General features: G+C 35.6%; 1 protein-coding gene across 1 annotated transcript; it reads left to right on the top strand.

Moving 5' to 3' along the window:
- Positions 1-14104: 14104 nt before the first annotated feature.
- LOC141664008 (beta-galactosidase 13-like) lies at positions 14105-19503 on the top strand. The gene is made up of 19 exons (XM_074469868.1): positions 14105-14479; positions 14687-14782; positions 14906-15018; positions 15140-15206; positions 15303-15395; positions 15517-15660; positions 15749-15843; positions 16080-16185; positions 16269-16353; positions 16457-16575; positions 16689-16859; positions 16981-17159; positions 17289-17398; positions 17532-17641; positions 17989-18096; positions 18214-18318; positions 18412-18557; positions 18677-19028; positions 19139-19503. The coding sequence occupies exons 1-19, from the start codon at positions 14291-14293 to the stop codon at positions 19277-19279; spliced, it is 2529 nt and encodes an 842-aa protein (XP_074325969.1). The 5' UTR covers positions 14105-14290; the 3' UTR covers positions 19280-19503.
- The last annotated feature ends 572 nt before the right edge of the window (positions 19504-20075 follow it).

Raw genomic sequence — 20075 nt, 5'->3', positions numbered from 1 at the left:
GAAAGGCCTGATACTTAATAACATCATTCACGGGCTGTAGCAATAGTTCATTAGAGAATGTCCTGACATGATTAGTGGGATCTCCAGTACCATCATAGGCTTTGATGGTGGGCATCTTAAACTTCCTTGAGATGTGGGCATTCATTATCTCTTTAGTGAATGATGGAGTTGGATCATCAGGATCTCCTAGAGGCATAAGATCACTTGGATCAGCCCTTGGGACAACAACCCTTCTAGGTATTGGACCATCCAGGTCTATGATCGGAGGAGGGTCTCTCCGCCTAAGAGCAAGTGGGGGTCTTGGGGTCAGGTGCGTCTCTCGGTCGCGCTTTAGCCTTTGGATCTCAGCTTAATGAGCCCTGATCCTCTTCTGTACATCTTGGGAGTTCGTCACTGGGGTGCTCTTGGGATGCTGGTTAGCATTAGACATCGGTTCTTTACCAGGACGCCTCCTTCTCGAAGCCACGTCATCATCTGATGATTTAAAGTCTCTTTCAGTATAAGGTCCAGAGAATTCTTGATCCTCCGGAATAGGAGCCAAACCACGTATGTACTGGGGCGTCCATCCTTGTGGTTCACTCCGATTAGAGTGTCCACTTCCTCCAACCTCGGGGTATAGGGGCATCCCGTAAGGGGGGTTAGTGGTCACAATTGTTGAATACTCTTATCCAACGGGTTGAGGGTTCACAAGTGCATGTAGATGCTGAAATTGGGAATTCGTCCCTTGAGGAACCAGGGGATTCGTCCCTTGTGGTCGGGCCTCATTTACTCCCATCAGGGTTCCTCCTTGGGTGGAGGCGTAGGTTGAGTGCGGGGGTATCTCCACCGTTGATGAAACCGTTTGGGTCGTCCCAGTCGGTGTTCCTTTAGGGGCGTTGTTTCTACTCCGTGTGTACACCATGGTTGTTGTTATGCTTTCCCACAGACGGCTCCAAATGTTATGGATAAAAATTAGGATGTATTTATTGCTAGGGTTCGTGAGCTTCAAGGCTCAATTTGACTGCTCTCGTGTCTCGTGACTCAATCTGCCTTCACAAGATGCTTACGTACCTTGCTATTTTCCAAGGATCAAGTCAAAAAATATAGTTCTGATTATTGGGATGAGGCCCCCTTATATAGGCATGTGAATCCTTTGAATTGGATTAGGTTTATGAGACTTGTTGGACAAGTCTCAGATTTAGAGTGGACTATGGAGTCCTATAATGCAGGAAGTTGATTCCCTGTTCCATGGGGTTTCTTGGAGGTCAATCCCCATGGAATTATATTCATATTTGGGTACCCCTTATCATCTGTTTTTACTCATATTAATTATTTGGACCCTTTCAAATGGGCTTTATTATCAGCCCAAATCGAGCATAATTAATGTGACATTAATTACACAATCAGGGTTCATTTTACTCCCTACCAGATTTTGATCCAAACTAATATAAAACTAAAATAAAAATATTATTTGACCAATTAAAATATATTTATCTTATTGATCCAGACTTAAAAATTAATTAAATCAAAATATTTTGTTTGATTTGGTCGGGTATTAGCTACCAGGCTAAAATAAAATAATGTAAACTACTGATCCGAGATAAATCAAATTAATATTAGACTAAGTATACCCTATTGATCTAAACTAAAAATCAACTTTCATAAAAACTTAAATATTATTTTTTAAAACACACATAGAATTATTAATAAAATCTATCGTTCAATTAGTAATATTGTCTTTTTCACGTATCGATATAATAATATTTTTCCCCATATGAGGTTATTACTTCAACTAAGTTTAACTGTTCTTAAAAATTATGAACACATATGTGTATTAATATAATTATCGCGAAATCATATCATTTAAAATTTTTCATAAATAAAATTAAGAATTAAATTTAAAATATTTAAAAATATATATATATAACACAAAAAAAAAAATCAATATGATCCGTGCATCGCACGGTTTTAAAGCTAGTCTATAGTAATAAGCGAAACCATATTTTTTAAATCACAGAAGTACCAAATCTTGGTACTCACTATGTTAGGAGCAATTGATGATATCAAACAGAAACTATAGAAGTTCATTTCAGAACTTATATATCAACAGATACTGATGACAACATCAACAAATAATGAAATATCAACGGATGATAGGATATCAACGGATGATGATGTTATCGGATAATGAAATCAGTATTTGTCACATCATTTGATCTTCGAATGAGGAAAAGGAAATAGGAATTTCAAGGCGATGAAGGACTTTATCTCAGAAGCAATAGTAGAGGTTTCCTTGTTGTTAATAGAATAGGATTCCGTATACATTGGTAGTTGTGCTCTTATAAAGCACATATCTTTCATAACCTAGCAGCTCTCAAGGATATTTGTTCATCCTTTCGAGAGAGTACATTTTTAATAAGTTTTTATCAGTTAATATAAAAACTGTTGATTCTGTTGAAGCTTTGTCGATTAGATTGGATTAAATGTATTCACCCCCTCTATAGTTGATTAAGGGCCTAACAATTGGTATCAGAGTTTGTTGTTAACGTACAAACAGTTTAAGATCTGAAGATCAATCTACAATGGCAGACAAAGAAGAAGAGACACGGAATCCAAAGCCACCACCCTCAGCCGTATCACAGATAAGCAGCAACATGGGTAGGTATGAAGTAATCAAGGTGCGTATCCTGAAGATACATGAATATCCAATCTGAAAAGTCAGGATGGCCATGTGTTTGGAAGCCACGGATCCTGAATACTTAAGTAGGATCTATGATGGTCCTCATAAACCAATGAAGGTAGCTGTTTCGCTTACAGGAGAACCAGAGAAGATGATAGACAAAAATAGGAAGGAGTATACTCCAGAATATATCTCATCTATCATAAAGGATGCTAAGGTGAGACATATCCTGCACAACAGTCTTGATAGTGTTATGTCCAACAGAGTCATTGGATGTAAAACAACAAAAGAGATATGGGATGTTTTAGAAGTAAAGTGTCAAGGTACAACTGCTATCAAGAAGAACAGGAGGACAAAACTTACTCAAGAATATGAGCACTTTGACTTAAGGGACAATGAGTCCCTAACTAAGATCTATGACAGATTTCAGAAGTCGCTGAATGACTTATCCCTTGTCAACAAAGAATATGATTTGGAAGACTCAAACTTGAAGTTCTTACTTGCTCTCCCTGAAAAGTGTGACGTTAAAGTCACATCAATCAGGGATAACTATAATATTGATATCACACCTCTAGATGAGATATCTGGAGTTCTGAAAACTCATGAACCAGAGATGGAGCAAAGGAGCAAGAGAAAAGGATCAAAATCTAGACCAGTTGCACTCAAAGTTGAAGAGAAGCCACATGAGAAAGCTATAAGGAAAAGCTGCTCCAAATGGAAAGCCAAGATTGCTAAGTCAGATACTAAATCATTAAATTCTCATGATGACTCAAATCCTGATACTGAATCAGATACTGATAGTGATCATAACAAAAATGAAGATATGGATCAAATGGCTGCCCTACTGGTTAAAAGTTTCAAGAAGATGGTCTACAGAAACTTCAAGAAATGGAGAAGATTTTCCAGAAAAGGTTCCAGTTCCTCAAACTCTGATAAGAGGAACAATAGCAGAGATACTGCTTGGAAGGAAGCTAGATCTGGAAAACCTGACAAGTCAAAAGAGAGATGTTACAACTGTGATGGACTTGGACACTTTGCAGCTGAATGCAGAAAACCTAGAGCTGAGAAGAAACAAGCTTTTATCTCAAAGAAGAGAAACTGGGATGATTCATTAGACTCAGATGATGGGATCAAATATGCTCACATAGAAAATGCTAATGTTGATCCCGACAATGCTGAATTAAAGGTACCTCAGTCTACTCTTGCATTTGATTGATGATATCTATGATTTAAGATTATTTCTTAAGTCTCTGCATGTTAGTTTTAGGGATCAAACCTTAGAGAACAATAGAATCAAAAGTGAAAACCTTATGCTAAAGAAAAGGAATGATTACCTAGAAATTGGGTTGATTTTTATGCTAGAAATTCAAAAAGAAAGAGATAAAGCTGTTTATGTTAAAGAAAAATTGTTAGAAAAACATGCTTATCTAGAAAAGGAGCTAGATAAAGAGAGAGAATTTATTAAACTTTGGACTAACTCGGGAAATATTAGAAAATGGCTGTTGGGGATCAGGATTAGGATATTCAGCTAGATCTAATTCTGATAAGAAAAGTGGTTAAGAAACTGAGAAAACAGAACCAATGAAAACTGATAGTCAGGTCAAATTGAACAAGGTTCAAATAATGACCATTAAGTATAATCCAAGTGCTAATAATGTTAAATCAATCCATTAGGAAGGTACTACCTCGGCACCTCGATCAAACTTAATTACTGAAAAGAGTGAACAAGTTCACACAAATTCAGTAAATATTGGTTCAATGACTCAGAAACAGCTTAAGCAAAAGCTGAAGGACTTACACATGAAAGACAAGAGGGAAAGGTCTAGGAAAAATAGGAATGGAAAGGTAGGTGTTAATAAGAATGGAAATTATGTGACTCCTCCTAATGTACCTAGAAAGACCTGTTCAAAGTTTGGTAACATTAATCATCTTGCTAATTCTTGCAGGAAGAATAAATAGTTAAAAGCCGTTCCTTCTAAAACAGAGTTTAGGAATAGAACAGCTAGATATAAACCACATAATCCTTGTTTTCAGTGTGGCAGTGTTTGGCACTCTATTTATACATGTAAAGAGTGTCACAGTTTATATTATGATTTTTATAAACTGAAACCCTCTTTAGTTAAAGCAAAATCTGTTTCTGCATGTATAAATACTGATAGTAAGAATGTTAACATAAATTTTGATATTAAGTCTTTTGTTGCATATGTTAACAAACTTAAAAAGGCCAAAGGATCTAAGTAAGTCTGGGTCCTTAAAAACACTAACTAATTTAAATTATTGATTGCAGGGTGACATGAGGAATGCTCTAGTCTTAGACAGTGGATGCTCAGGACATATGACTAGTTATAAATCCCTGCTATCAGAATTTGAGGAGAAGGTTGTCTCAAGCGTTTCTTATGTAGATGGCAACTTAGAAAAAATCTTGGGATATGGCAAAATCAAAATTGGGAATGTCATCATCGAAAATGTAGCTCTGGTTGCAGGACTCAAGCATAATCTGATCAGTGTGAGTCAAATCTGTGACAGAGGTTAAATTTTTATAAGGAGCATTGTGAAATTGTCAGTAAGACTGATGACAAGATCACATTAACAGGTGTAAGTCATGGTAGTTTACATGAAGCCATGGTCTCTATAAGAATTGATAATTCATAAGTTTGTCTACTGAGTAGAGCATCTGTGGAAGACAGCTGGAACTGGCATAAAAGACTTTCTCACCCCAACTTTAACAATATCAATAAACTTGTGAGGAAAGATCTTGTAAGAGGATTTCCCAATGCAGTATTTACTCTTGATGGCTTATGTGATTAATGCCAGAAAGCTAAACAAAGGAAGACATATTTCAAGAGTAAAACTGAATCCTCAATTCTTGAACCATATCATCTACTTCATGCTGATCTCTTTGGTCCAGTGAATGTTATGTCTATTGCCAAGAAGAGGTATGCACTTGTGATTGTTGATTAATATACAAGATACAAATAGGTGTATTTTTTGCACACCAAAGATGAATCTCTATCCATTCTTCTTGATCATGTGAGGGAGCTGGAAAAAGGGTTAACATACAAAGTGAAGATCATCAGAAGTGATAATAAAACTGAATTCAAGAATAGCTCTATGGAAGAGTTCTGCAAAACTCAAGGAAATAAAACAAGAGTTTTTTGCTCTTGGAACTCCAAAGCAAAATGGAGTTGTTGAAAGAAAGAATAGAACTCTGATGAAAGCTGCAAGAACCATGCTAGAAGAAACAAGATTGCTTACCTACTTCTGGGCTAAGGCTGTGTAAACTGCTTGCTTTACACAAAATACAATATTGAGCAACAAGCATGGAAAGACACCATTTGAGATGGTGAAAGGAAAGAAGTCAAATTTAAAATACTTTCATATATTTGGTTGTAAGTGTTTTTTTCTCAAAACTCATCCGGAGCAGCTTACCAAGTTTGACTTAAAAGCTGATGACTTCAGAGTTTATAATCTGAGAACAAGAACAGTCATGGAATTCATACATGTATCTTTTGATGACAAGAAGATAACAGGTCTAGAAGATGCAGATGACCATGACAAGTTGAGATTTGAAAATAAAGAACCTTATGCTAAACTTATAAATCCTGACTCTGATTCAGTAATTCCTGACATCACTCAAAGCTCTGAGGTTCCACATAATAGTGGAAATTCTTCTAACAGAGAAGCATATGTTGAGGGGGAGCAACATGACGCAAATCCATAGACTACTGCAAGTGATTCAACTCAAGAAACTTCAGTAGAAAGATCATCAGACTCATCTTCCTCAAACTTCGATGAGTCAAAAAACTGATAATAGTGGGAACACTGATTTAGGGGGAGCATCAGGAAACAATAGTGGTACTACTCAAGGAAATAACAGAGAATTCATGGATCAAAGGGGAGGTTCTTCTTCTAGGAGTCAACTTCCATCTGCAAGAAAATGGTCTAAGTCACACACACCTGACTTAATCATTGGAAACCCTGATAGTGGTGTAAGAACAATGATGCAAGAGAAACTCAATGAGTTTGAAAGGAATAAAGTATGGACTCTTGTGCCAAGACCAAAGAACAGATCTGTAGTTGGCACAAAGTGGGTGTTCAGAAATAAAACTGACAGTGAGGGCATTGTTACAAGGAACAAAGCAAGACTGGTTGTAAAGGGTTACTCATAACAAGAAGACATTGATTATTATGAGACATTTTCTCCAGTTACAAGGTTGGAAGCAATAAAAATCTTTCTTGCCTATGTTGCTCACAAGAAGTTTAAGGTGTTCCAAATGGATGTGAAGAGTGCATTCTTAAATGGAGAACTTGAAGAGGAAGTTTATGTTGAACAGCCTCCAGGGTTCATTGATCCAAAGTATCCAGATAATGTCTACTTACTGGATAAATCACTCTATGGATTGAAGCAAGTTCCAAGGGCCTGGTATGAAACACTTGCTCTATTTATGGTAAAGAGAGGTTTCATAATAGGTACAATTGATAAAACTCTCTTTTATAAATACCATGGTAAGGACTTATTATTAATACATATATATGTTGATGATATCATTTTTGGATCTACTAATGATAAGCTCTGTGAGAGATTTACAAAGCTAATGCAGTCCAGGTATCAAATGAGTATGATGGGAGAATTGAGTTACTTTCTGGGGTTACAAGTTAAACAGACTGATGAAGGAATCTTCATAAATCAATCCAAATACACCAGGAATTTACTCAAAAGATTTGGAATGCAAGATTGATCAACTACATCAACTCCTATGGCCACTGCAACTAAGTTAGATTTAAATACTGGTTCTTCAGTAGATATAACTAACTATAGAGGTATGATATGCTCACTTCTATATCTGACTGCTAGTAGACCTGATATCATGTATGCTACCTGTCTCTGTGCAAGGTTCCAAGCTGACCCTAGAGAACATAATCTATTAGTTGTGAAAAGAATTTTTAAGTATCTCAAAGGCACCATGAATCTGGGATTATGGTATCCTAAAGATCCAGACTTTAAGCTAATTGGATATTCAGATGCTGATTTTGCAGGATGCAAAATAGACATAAAAAGCACTTCTGGAAGCTGCCAATTTCTTGGAGGCAGATTGGTTTCTTAGTACAACAAGAAACAAAAGTAAATTTCCACTTCAACTGCAGAAGCAGAATACATTGTTGCAGGAAGCTGTTGTGATCAGATTCTATGGATGAAGAATCAGCTGTTGGATTATGGGTTAGACTATTCTTCTATTCCTATATATTGTGATAATCAAAGTGCTATTGCAATGACAATAAATCCAGTGCAACATTCAATGACTAAGCACATAAGCATCATATACCATTTCATAAGGGAAAATGTGGAAGCTGGTACAGTGGAATTGGTCTTTGTTCCAACAGATCAGCAAGTAGCAGATATATCCACCAAGCCTCTCTGTGAAGCTACATTCACAAGATTGGTGAATGGATTGGGACTGATTTCAGGATAATTCTCAAACTCTGATAATTAAGTCTGCTGATATTTTTAAAGCATGGTATCTTATAATGTGTCAGTATTTGTTAGATACTGATTTTTATGCTAAATGTTTGATGCCATGATAACATGCAAACTGTGCTAAATGATTTTATGTGATAATTGCATGTTGAACTACTGATTATGCCTATAAACCCTATTATTAGTTAAACTATTTTGACTAATAGTTTATATCAGTAGTTGATAAATCCTATACTAGTAATTAAGATACTGATAATGGTCAAATCATGATTGACTGTTATACTTCATTGATTATTTTGAATTTATTCGAAATAAATTGTTAACAATATTTTTAATTAATCAGTGTGTGTGTGGAATTTTTTTTAATTGTTTAAATGGGTTAGCTACTGATGCAAGTATCCGCTGATACTTAAGTATTTACTAGGAATGGCAAAATAATCCGATCCGACGGATATCCGATCCGAAACCCGAAATTTTGGATTTACCGAACCCGATTTTTTGGATTTGGATTTGGATATGGATTTAATTTTTAAACCCGAAAATTTTTGGATTTAGATTTAGATATTAGGTATACCGATCCGAAATCCGATCCGAAATCCGAAATTCTATCTGAACCCGATCCGAACCCGAAATCCGAAAAAAACCCGAATTATTATATATATATAATATTAGAATTTTAAATATTACACATTATAATATTATATATATGTATATATGTATATATTTTATATAATATACATTATACATAATATTATATTATTTTTAGAACAAATATTTTTATATTTATATTAAAAATTAACTAATTATAAAATTTAATGAAATATGATTAATCAATCATTTAAACGGGTGATAAGGTTTATAAGGTCAACAAAATATCTTTTAGTGATAAATTTAAAAAATTGGATATCAGTTGAGTTGATTGTTTATATATTAGCTATACATATAATAACACAATTAATGATGTGGTGAAGTGGTTGAAAATGACACGTTAAAACTCTTTCTATGCAAGTCGCGTGTTCGATCCCAAGCACTTGCAATATTAATAATTATACAAATTTTCAGATTTCGGATTCGGGTTTCGGGTTCGGGTATGAATATTTAATTCAAAAAAATTTCGGGTTTCGGGTATACCCGAATCCAATCCAAAATCTGATGAATCGGGTTCGGGTATTCATTTTCGGGTTCGGGTCGGGTTCGGGTATGGATAAAATTTTCGGGTTTGGATATGGATTCTGCAATACCCGATCCGATCCGACCCGATTGCCATCCCTAGTGTTTATATTGGAAATAGGAATATGAAGAGTGAAATTACTTTTTGTTTGCCTCGATAAGCGTAATCGTGTATACTTATTATGTCTAATTATTGCATGGTCAATCAAAGAGTCTCTTCAGTTTCTAATTTCTTTTCTATAAATACAACCCTCCACTCTCAAATCTTCTCAATGCTTTCTTCATACTCAACTCACCACATTCTCATCACTTCTTTAACAATCTTACTCATCAAAATGGTTCAACCTCAGTTCTACGCACGCAACGATGGTTGTTATCTACCGATTTTTAATCCTAGTGATGAGAAGATATACTTTGGCCCTTACGGACATAAGGTTCGTATTCGTGATGAAACCTACCATCCAACTGAAGTTCTAACTTCTGTCTACGATCATCTCTCTTGAGATGATCAGTTGGAACTAGACTTCTTCACTGGAGAGATTTTTCTTCAATAAGAACTTCAGGTTGAGATGGCAGAACGTGCTTGACAAGTAGCTCTTGAGCTGCAAGAGAATATTATCTCTCTTACAGACACAATGAGTAGGATTTACCATCGCAAGGCGATGAAGGAAGAGCGAGCGGCGAAGAAGCAGAAGACATCCGAGTAGTTAGATTGTCTTAGGATTTTATGCTTAAAATTCTATAAAATCTTGTACTTTATCTCTTCATTATTAATGAAAATCTTTAAGCTTCTTTGTTTTCTAAATGACTTCTTGATTACTTTCTTATGTGTGCTTGAATGTTCTTAAAATGTTAAATGGTAAATCAGTATTGCATGCTAAATATCAGATATTTTACATAGTGCATATGAAAAACTAATATAGTACAGATTTAGCATTACAGGAAGTAACTAGTGTTAAAGAAGAAAATTTAAGGAAGATTTAATTCTTAATCACTAAGAGTTATAATCTTTGAGTCTTGCTTACAATTCAAAATCTTTTGAAAGTTTCTTTTTCTGATCAATAAAGTTGTCCACACTCAATCTCAAATTTTATATATCTTTTATCTTAAATTTCTTCTTACAACTGAAATACTTGAATTCTTTTCTCAAATATTGCCAAAAAATCAAGTGACATAATTCTTGAATTATGTTCACCACTCAGAAACAACATTTAGTTGGTTAGAGACTACTTGATGAGGTAGATCTTGATGATACTAACAGAGACACAGAGGTTTCATCAGTCTTTACTGAAGACTCTGTGATAACTTTCATTAAACACATTCAAGTATTAGTTCTTTGCAAGAAGAACAAGGTTTGAGATCATGGTACATGACAGTAACCTGATCAAATCCTCTCCAATTCAAATGGAGGTTCTCATTATTAATGAACAACAACTATCATAACCACATTATCTACTGTGAGCCTAATTGTAAATTTACAAGGTATAAATACTGGTGTTACTTTATCAGCATTTATTTTAAATACTGATTTAGTTCTTTCAGCATTTATAGTATGTTTTTCATGATATAAATCATGTTGACATGATTACATCTAGACCTTAGTTAAGGACTACCTCTAGTTGTATGATCACAGATCCCTTCTTTAGCCACCTTTTATTTCTATAGGACAATCTTTCTGGGCCTTTTTATGTGAGATTTGTGAAAAGATTGAGAGAAAAATAGAATTTAAGAGAGGTAGGATCCTTCCTGGCAAAAGAAGAGGTAGATTAAAATAGGATTTAGTAATCCTTGTGAGGAAGTTCCGACTATTAAAAGTCATGAGATAGATGTGTGGTGTGAGGGGTAGTGAGACTACTGTAAAAAAATAGAGAGATTAAGTTTAATTTTCTATATGTTTGCAGATGCTCAGAGTACTAAAGGAACAGATGCTGAAGCAGTCTGTTGAATCTCAGGAAAACTCTGATGTATCAAAGGCTATTGATCTCCCTGCAAGTCTAAGTACTGATACTTTCTTGCAGTCCATACATTTTACTATTCCACCACATGAGATAATCCCTATTTTTGTTGAAGAAAAGTCCATTCATTCTACTTTTCCATCACCTGAAAAAATCCATGTTGTTGCTGAAGATGTAGTAGCACAACAGTCCATTTATAAAGATTCATCCATTTCAGAATCACCATAACATTCTACAGGACCTGAGCTTCTGGAAGTTAATATTGAAGCTCCAATTCATTTATCTACAATACTTGAAGATGTGGAGATAACTGCTGAAGGTATGGAAGCTTCTGAAGCCATTGGATCAATTTCTCATTCTATTCTGCATGCTGAAGCTGGTGATAAAGTTCAGCAATTAGTGCAAGATCCAGCTGTTATTGAAGAATATAATGATGGTAAAGAAACTCATGTATCTAATTCTATTTTAAATCTTGAGAATGATCTTTTCTTTCCTGAAGATATGCCTATGCATGTGAGACAACAGAAAATGAAAGAGTTAGATGCTAAGAAGAAGCAGGATTATTCTGATAATCTCTATAATGCTTATTGGAAAGATAAAATATATCCTATTTCCAGAACACATGTAGTTGAACATCTGGAAACAGCGGAACAGAAGATTACAAATCCTGATATGCTAAATCATCTGAAAGCATCGACTTTGGTTGTCAGATCCTTACACACAGCTCATGAAGCAACTACTACTCAAATCAATAAGATTAAAGAATCATTGATTGCATCAAATCTACTTACTCATTAGAAAATTCAGAAACAAATTTCACCAATAGTTACTAGACAAACTGCAATTGAAGCCAATTAAGCTATAATGGAAGCTTATCAAGGTCAAATGTCTGATCAACTTACAGAAATACAAAATTCAATGGAGCTGATTCTTTCTCTACTTCTCGGTGATGATGCCAAAAAGGGGGAGAAAATTGTTAAATCTAAATGCAAACAGTTGACATTAACAAGTACTGATGATGAAAATCCTGATGGAGGTAATAAGGGGGAACAGAGGGAGAGTAAAAGTAAAAGAGGTGAAAAACTAGTTGGAGTTAGTGGTTCATTAAAAGCAATCACTAGATTTCAGTTTAGACAAGGAAGAGAAAGCAAGAGGAATGAAGGAAGAGTTGAAGAATTGACTGTGACTACTAAAATTCAACAATCTTCACAAGTCACAACTGTTGCCGATGAAGACCAAGGTATTCTGGAAAAAGAAGCTAGTGCTGAAGCAAGCCAATATCTTCAAATTCTGAAAGTTAAGGGAAGAAAGACAACTCTGTTCTATGAGGATCCAAAAATTCAATTATTTAACTCTGAGGTGAGTAGAAGAATATTTGCAAAGGAAAATCCTGGAGTTGATCTTGAACATCTAAGGCAAACGGAGAAAGACTTCAAAAATTCTATGAAGACAGCAAATGATGATATTGTTGTTGTTTCTCAAGTACTTTATGAATATGATCCTTCTAACAAACCAACCAGAGGTATAGTTATAAGGAAAATCAGTCAGGCAGAAAAAGAAAGATCTCTCATATCACAAGCTGACATGAAGCTTAAAGGAAAGGAGAAAATAGAAGAAAAGTCAAGGATTTCAAAGTCTAAAGTCAAAGCTGGAGTCAGTATCTAAGGAATCTAAGTCTTAAACTTTGATAGATTTAATCTATACAGTAGTTCAAACTCTTGATACTGAAGAAAATTTACTTGAAGCAGAAATCATCCAAGTTGGTCAAAAAAGAAATATTTCTGGAAGCATTTTGAGCTGAGGAAGTGGAATTAACCTCTGACATTGCTCAAGTTAAAGAAGCAGTTCAGGATGAAGAGTTAAAGTCTGATATCACTGAAGAAAGATTTAATATGCATACTTGATTCATGCATTTAGATAGTTTTGACATCATCAATTGGAACTTGTCCATAATTCCTTAATGAACAAGTAGGGGGAGATTGTTAGGAGCAATTGATAATATCAAACAGAAACTATCAGAAGTTCATTTCAGAACTTATATATCCACGGATGTTGATGACAACATCAACGGATGATGAAATATCAACGGATGATAGGATATCAACGAATGATGATTTCAACGGATGATGATGTCAACGGATAATGAAATCAGTATTTGTCACATCAGTTGATCTTCGAAGAGGAAAAGGAAACAGGAATTTTAAGGCGGTGAATGACTTTATCTCAGAAGCGATTGTATATAAAGTACAGATTAGGTTCATGCTATAAGTATTGCGACATTGTTATATCTTTCGCATAACCTAACAGCTCTCAAGGATATTTGTTCATCCTTTCGAGAGGGTACATGTGTAATAAATTTTTATCAGTTAATATAAAAACTGTTGATTCTGTTGAGATTTTGTCGATTAGATTGGATTAACTGTATTCACCCCTATACAGTTGATTAAGGGCCTAACACACTAGAAAATTATACAAACTATATTTAAAATTTTATGTAAGTATTTTTAAAATTTTATGTAATTAAATGTCAATTAACATAAATTATTCTACTCTCCGTAAATTTTGTTTTCACTTCAATTTTTATTTATTAGTGTAAAACTGTACATCCAAACGTCGGTTTACTTTTAACTAATCGATTTATATTTCACACGCATTATAAAGTTCAATTTTGTGCAATGAACAACTTAATATTATTTTAATTTCGGGTCTGGGTTCGCACGGGTTATGAGTAGTATTTTAATAATAATAGTTTGTTGTAAAGATACATGCGATGCGAGGAACCCGGTGAAGCCATGTAGTAAATGAGACTTGAAACCCTGTCTACATATATTGTTCAGGGATGAGTTTTTGAAGGCCAGCTCCCGGGAAAACTCCTCCGTTCTGGGAAGGGAGGAAAATCCCTTCAGCTCAATCTTCATATAAATATTTAAATAATTGATTAATTTCGATTTACTAATCCCCTGCACCAATTCATCAATCACACAAACTCCACTACATTTATCGGTTCCCGAGGGACTCACAAGTTGTATCATGGGGTTACATTTAGCTTCAAGCTTTTTGTTAACCCTGTTTTTGGCCATTGCCATGTCCAAAGTTGTGCTTGCGGATGACATTAATATTAATCCACCGGTAATCTACGATGCCAGGTCGTTGATCATCAATGGTAGCAGACAACTTCTGTTCTCCGGTTCTATTCATTATCCTCGTACTCAGCCTGAGGTACGTATATATGTTTTTCTTGTGATGGTCGATTACAAAAATTTAAATATCTACGTGCCCGTGCAATGCTAGGGATGTATAATTTTCATCGGCATTTATGCAGAACTTATTTTTCATTTACATATCGTTTCATGACATACCTTTGAAAATTCCATCAGACGAATGGTGCAATTATAGAAGTATGTGTTGTTTTCGGCTTTTTAACAGATGTGGCCGGACCTCATCCAAAAGGCTAAAGCAGGAGGATTGAATGTCATCCAAACTTATGTCTTCTGGAACATCCATGAGCCTGTTGAAGGACAGGTATGTGTAAATATGTACATTGAAATATCTCCTGTCCATTATACATTTTAATAGCCTTTTTTTCCGAAACAAAAAGTTTTACATAAAAGGAATCATTAATTGGCATAAAATATGCTTGTGCAGTTCAATTTTGCTGGCAATGCTGATTTAGTTCGATTCATCAAATGTATTCATGAGCATGGCTTGTGGGTGAACCTCAGGATCGGTCCGTATATTGCTGCTGAATGGAACCATGGGTAAAGTTCAATCTTTTCCTAGCACATTCTAATTAGTTAAACTATACAACTAAACTTATTCAAGTTTTTGTCATGTGGCAAATTTATTTGAATATTTGCTCTTATATGATCATGAACACAGAGGATTTCCGTATTGGCTCAGAGAGGTTGCAAACATTACATTTCGTTCTTATAACGAACCTTTCATGGTGATTCTCTATGCCTTCACCTAGCTTTCAATAGAACTCTAGCATGCATTACTGTGATAGCAATTTCAGTCTAATAAATCGTACATGTTTATTTAGTACTACATGAGAAGATACAGCGAGATGATTATAAACATGATGAAAAATGAGAAGCTGTTCTATCCTCAGGGAGGCCCCATCATAATGGCACAGGTTAGTCAAGATTTAAAGTATCTCATACTATATATAACCAAGATTTGTGTAGTATTAATGTATAATCAAGTACCATGTCTCTTTTACTCATTATGTGACGACGTTGCATGAATGTGAACAGATAGAAAATGAGTATGGAGCAGTACAGGCAACATACAGGGAAGACGGAGCTAAGTACATACAGTGGGCAGCTGAGATGGCAGTTGGCCTATATCGCGATATCCCATGGGTTATGTGCAAGCAGCAAAATGCTCCTTCAATAGTGGTACTTACCTTCTACAAAGCCCAAGAGTTGAGTCTCTAAGCAAGCATAAGTGACTAATTAATTGCTGCTTTTGATTCATGATATCCAGATTGAAACATGCAACGGAAGGCACTGCGCAGATACATTCAAAGGGCCTAATGGTCCAGACAAGCCTTCTTTGTGGACTGAAAATTGGACTGCACAGTGAGTACAGATGCAGCACTCCATAATCCACACACACACACATACGTACAAACTCTCGTTATATTACAGCTTCCTAGATGAGCAAAGAACTATTAGCAAGGCAGCTTCCTAGACGAGCAAAGAATTAGTTTGCCTGGCTATTATATTTCTAGTCCTAAAATATGGCTTATAAGGTCCAAATCTACTGATAGTATATGGACTAATTAACTAAGGTGAATCACTTACTGTCTATATAGATATCGAGCATTCGGAGATCCACCATCTCAAAGATCAGCAGAAGATCTTGCTTTCTCAGTCGCCAGCTTTTTCGCCAAGAATGGAACTTTTGTCAACTATTACATGGTATGCAAGATATATATATACTAAACTTGTTCTTTATATAATGTTTTTTTTGTCACATCTATACCGATTGAGTGCTGGTGCAGTACTATGGTGGTACAAATTATGGTAGAACTTCCTCATCCTTTGTAACTACACGCTACTATGATGAAGGTCCTCTCGATGAATATGGTAATTTATACCCCTCTTCATGAAACTTGTCTATTTGATAAATATTTCAAAACTAAGAGACTACATATACAACATTATAATCAATAATATATGGATAAAACAGGTTTGCTGAGGGAACCTAAATGGGGTCACCTCAGAGATGTCCATAGGGCTTTGAGGTTATCAAAGAAGGCTTTGTTTTGGGGACAGAGGAGTTCTAAAAGAATCAATAAGAATGTTGAGGTATATACTTAAACGACACGTACTTAGGTTTACAAACCGTTGATCAATTAGAAGTAATGTCAGGCAAGACGTTTACAGTTAACTAAAGATAATTCTGTTCAAAATATTTGCAGATAGTAACTTATGAGAAGCCTGGTGATGCAAGCATGTGTGCTGCATTTTTAATAAACAACCATACAAAACTTCCGAGAACAGTTAATTTTAGGGGTTCGAGTTATTACGTTCCCTCAAAATCCATCAGCATTCTTCCAGATTGCAAGACTGTTGTCTTCAATAGTCAAACAGTAAAATTCTGCCTATTTCCCTATCCTATTCATTACATGAATAATTTTCTCTGCGGGTTATATATACATTATATAAGGAGTAAGGTACAGCTATAGAAGACTGATTCTAAGAAAATTGCAGATCATTGCGCAACACAGTACAAGAAATTTTGTACCTTCAAAGAAAGCAAGCAATTTTAGATGGGTTTCTTATCGTGAAAGCATTCCAACCTACAACGACTTACCCATTAAAGACATAATACCAAGGGAGCTCTATCAGTTGACTAAAGATGCTTCAGATTATGCATGGTACAGTACCAGGTATGCTGTATGATTGATTATTTTTAATAATTGATTACTTGCCTGTAAAAATACATGGTTTGGTAAAAACACAGTCGGTCACTGTGAAATTCTGTAAGATTAACTACTATCCAATTTCAATTTATACAGTATCAATATTGATCGCCGTGACCTTCCAATGAGGCCAGACATGATCCCTGTTCTGGAAGTACAAAACAATGGCCATGCTATGGTTGCTTTCGTGAATGGTGAATTTATAGGTGAGTCATGAGTGTACATAAAATGTGGGATGTTTTCTGACTTGTTTGTGATACTTATCCCAGTTCTGTACAAACAACAACAATTTATATGGTCTATGACTGACTAGATTGTTTTTTTCCCATCAAATTTAAGGATTTGCACATGGGACTATAGACCAGAAGAAGTTTTCTTTACAGAAACCTGTGAATTTGAGACCCGGACTCAATCATATAACGTTGTTGTGCATGACAATCGGAATCCAGGTACTGTCGTTTAGTTTTACAGATCTGATGATTGTTTTTGTTATTATAGACAGATCAGAAATTAATTTGAAAATTGACATCAAATCTCATTATAATCTTTCCTTTTCGAGCCTTGCCCCCATTTCTCAAGCACAAATGCAAATATGTAAATTTAGAAATAAAACCCGAATATTCAAAAGTTATTGATCTGAAGCAAGAAGATTTATCAGTTTACCATATTACTCACTAGTCACTAGTTTCTTGAACAAATTTAATCTATGAAGGACTAGATCACAAGAAACCAAACCAGGCCATTCACCACAATAACTTTATTGTGCAGTAACATGTATTCTGATTTTATTGTGCAGAATAGTGGAGCTCACATGGAAAAGAGATGGACAGGGCCTGATGTTGTACTAATTAAGGGTCTGAACGCAGGAACACTTGATCTCACTGAAACTAACTGGGGCCACGAGGTGCTTAACACCTGCACTTGCTTAGTACAAATGCCTAGTTTTTGTGTGTGTTATGAAATGCAATTGATTAATGAGTCTGAAATTAGTTTTCGCATTAATCAGAGATTTATATTGTAGGTTGGCATTAGTGGAGAAAAGCTCCCACTATACCTAGAAGAAGGAGCAGGAAAAGTACAATGGTCACCAGATACTGGATTAGGAACTTCAGTCACATGGTACAAGGTAAACAATAACTAAAAAATTTAGCAGGTATAATCATCCAAACAGATGCCACAATGCAAAATAATAAATCACATATGCATGTTTTGTATGTAGACACACTTTAAAACTCCAGAGGGGAAAAATCCGGTGGCAATTACCATGAATTCAATGAGCAAAGGAATGATCTGGGTCAATGGTAACAGCATTGGTCGTTACTGGTCATCTTTCCTCACTCCTCAGGGAAGGCCTTCTCAGACGGAGTATGCCTCGATCTCTCTGTTCTTCAATTTCGTATATACATGACTCCTAATCTTGTTTTTGACAACAAGCCTGGTCCTATCTACAGTGCTAATTATGTAAATGTGCAATTTATGCTCAGATACCACATCCCGCGAGAATTCTTGAAGCCAAAGAAGAATTTGTTAGTTGTGTTTGAGGAAGTGGGAGGAAAGCCAGAAAACATAACAATAATGACAGTGAACAGAGATACAATATGCAGCTTGATCAGTGAGGTGACCCCGCCATCAGTGAAATCATGGGAAAGGAAGGAAAATGAATTGCGGAAGGTACTGCTGGTGGAAGATATGAAGGCAGGAGCTCGTTTAACTTGTCCGGATGACAAAGTAATCGTAGATGTGGAGTTTGCAAGCTTCGGCGATCCTATTGGTGCTTGTGGAATGTTTAGTCTGGGGACTTGCCATTCTCCCAATAGCATGAGCGTTGTCTTAGAGGTGATGCACATATACTATTGCACATTTATTCACGTATCACTTACAAATATGGCTTAAGTTATGGTTATGCTTAAAAATTAACACATACGAGGTTGCTTTCCCAACTGCAGCATTGCCTGGGAAAACACAGCTGCACAATCCCACTTGACAGAGAAGCATTTTATTTAACCGGGGATGATACCTGCCCTGATACATTTAAGTCATTGGCTGTCCAAGTGAGGTGTGGCAAATCATCTATGCCACATACCTAGCAATGCCTAGCTAGACATCTACATTATTGTATCGACACCTAGCTAAAGAAGCTCTCCAACTATTATAAACTTGTAGACAAACTGATGGATGTTTGAGATGTAAAGGGACTTGGACATCTAGACATTACAAACATGTTTCTTGAATATATGTAAAGTTGGAAGAGCTTCAACTTGAGGGTAAAAATTATTGGGAGTTCAATGCAAACCAGCAATTCGGAAACAAATTGTTAAACTATGATAACCCAAATTATAACTTTAAAAATTGTTTTAAAGAAGAGTGGTTTTCTATCAAAATCTAAGCTCAACATCCCAAAATATTCAACAAAGCAACTCCTCTAAGTTGAAGAATGTACAGTATTTCGATGCCTGATTGTCATTTACCAAGTCACAGTCCAAACCTGGTAAAAGCTTTTTTTAAGGCCAAAATGCCAGTTATCTTCAACCTGCCCCTATCCTTTGTTACAGAAGAAATCATATGTTCATAATACTGTATCGTGCGGATTTACATATACATGTTGCAAGGGTAACCAATGTTTTAAAGGACGGGGTTCAATTCCATTATCCGGAGAGCACATACATTAACAATTGGAGGAATCTTCGCAGTGTAGCAATGGTGAAACTTTATGTGGCCCGCTAGGGTATCCGTCTAAACAGAAGAAGCTTATATTTCAAGTACATGTCCTACGGAAAAATACATTGCAAACCTACTTAGAACAACAAGTACCAAAAAAGCAACTTACCTCCCACAATTCCCTACGATCACAAAGCAAGTAGTCCAACTCCTTTGCAGTAAATA

The sequence above is a fragment of the Apium graveolens genome, chromosome 6, assembly GCF_009905375.1.
Source record: "Apium graveolens cultivar Ventura chromosome 6, ASM990537v1, whole genome shotgun sequence".
Lineage (NCBI taxonomy): Eukaryota > Viridiplantae > Streptophyta > Magnoliopsida > Apiales > Apiaceae > Apium > Apium graveolens.
This window is presented reverse-complemented; position numbering and strand designations above follow the sequence as displayed.

Coding starts and splice junctions, on each gene's coding strand:
- LOC141664008 (XM_074469868.1), top strand. CDS start 14,291: ATGGGGTTACATTTAGCTTCAAGCTTTTTGTTAACCCTGTTTTTGGCC. Junction 15,844..16,079: donor ACTGAAAATTGGACTGCACA/GTGAGTACAGAT, acceptor CTGTCTATATAG/ATATCGAGCATTCGGAGATC. Junction 17,160..17,288: donor TATGCATGGTACAGTACCAG/GTATGCTGTATG, acceptor CAATTTATACAG/TATCAATATTGATCGCCGTG.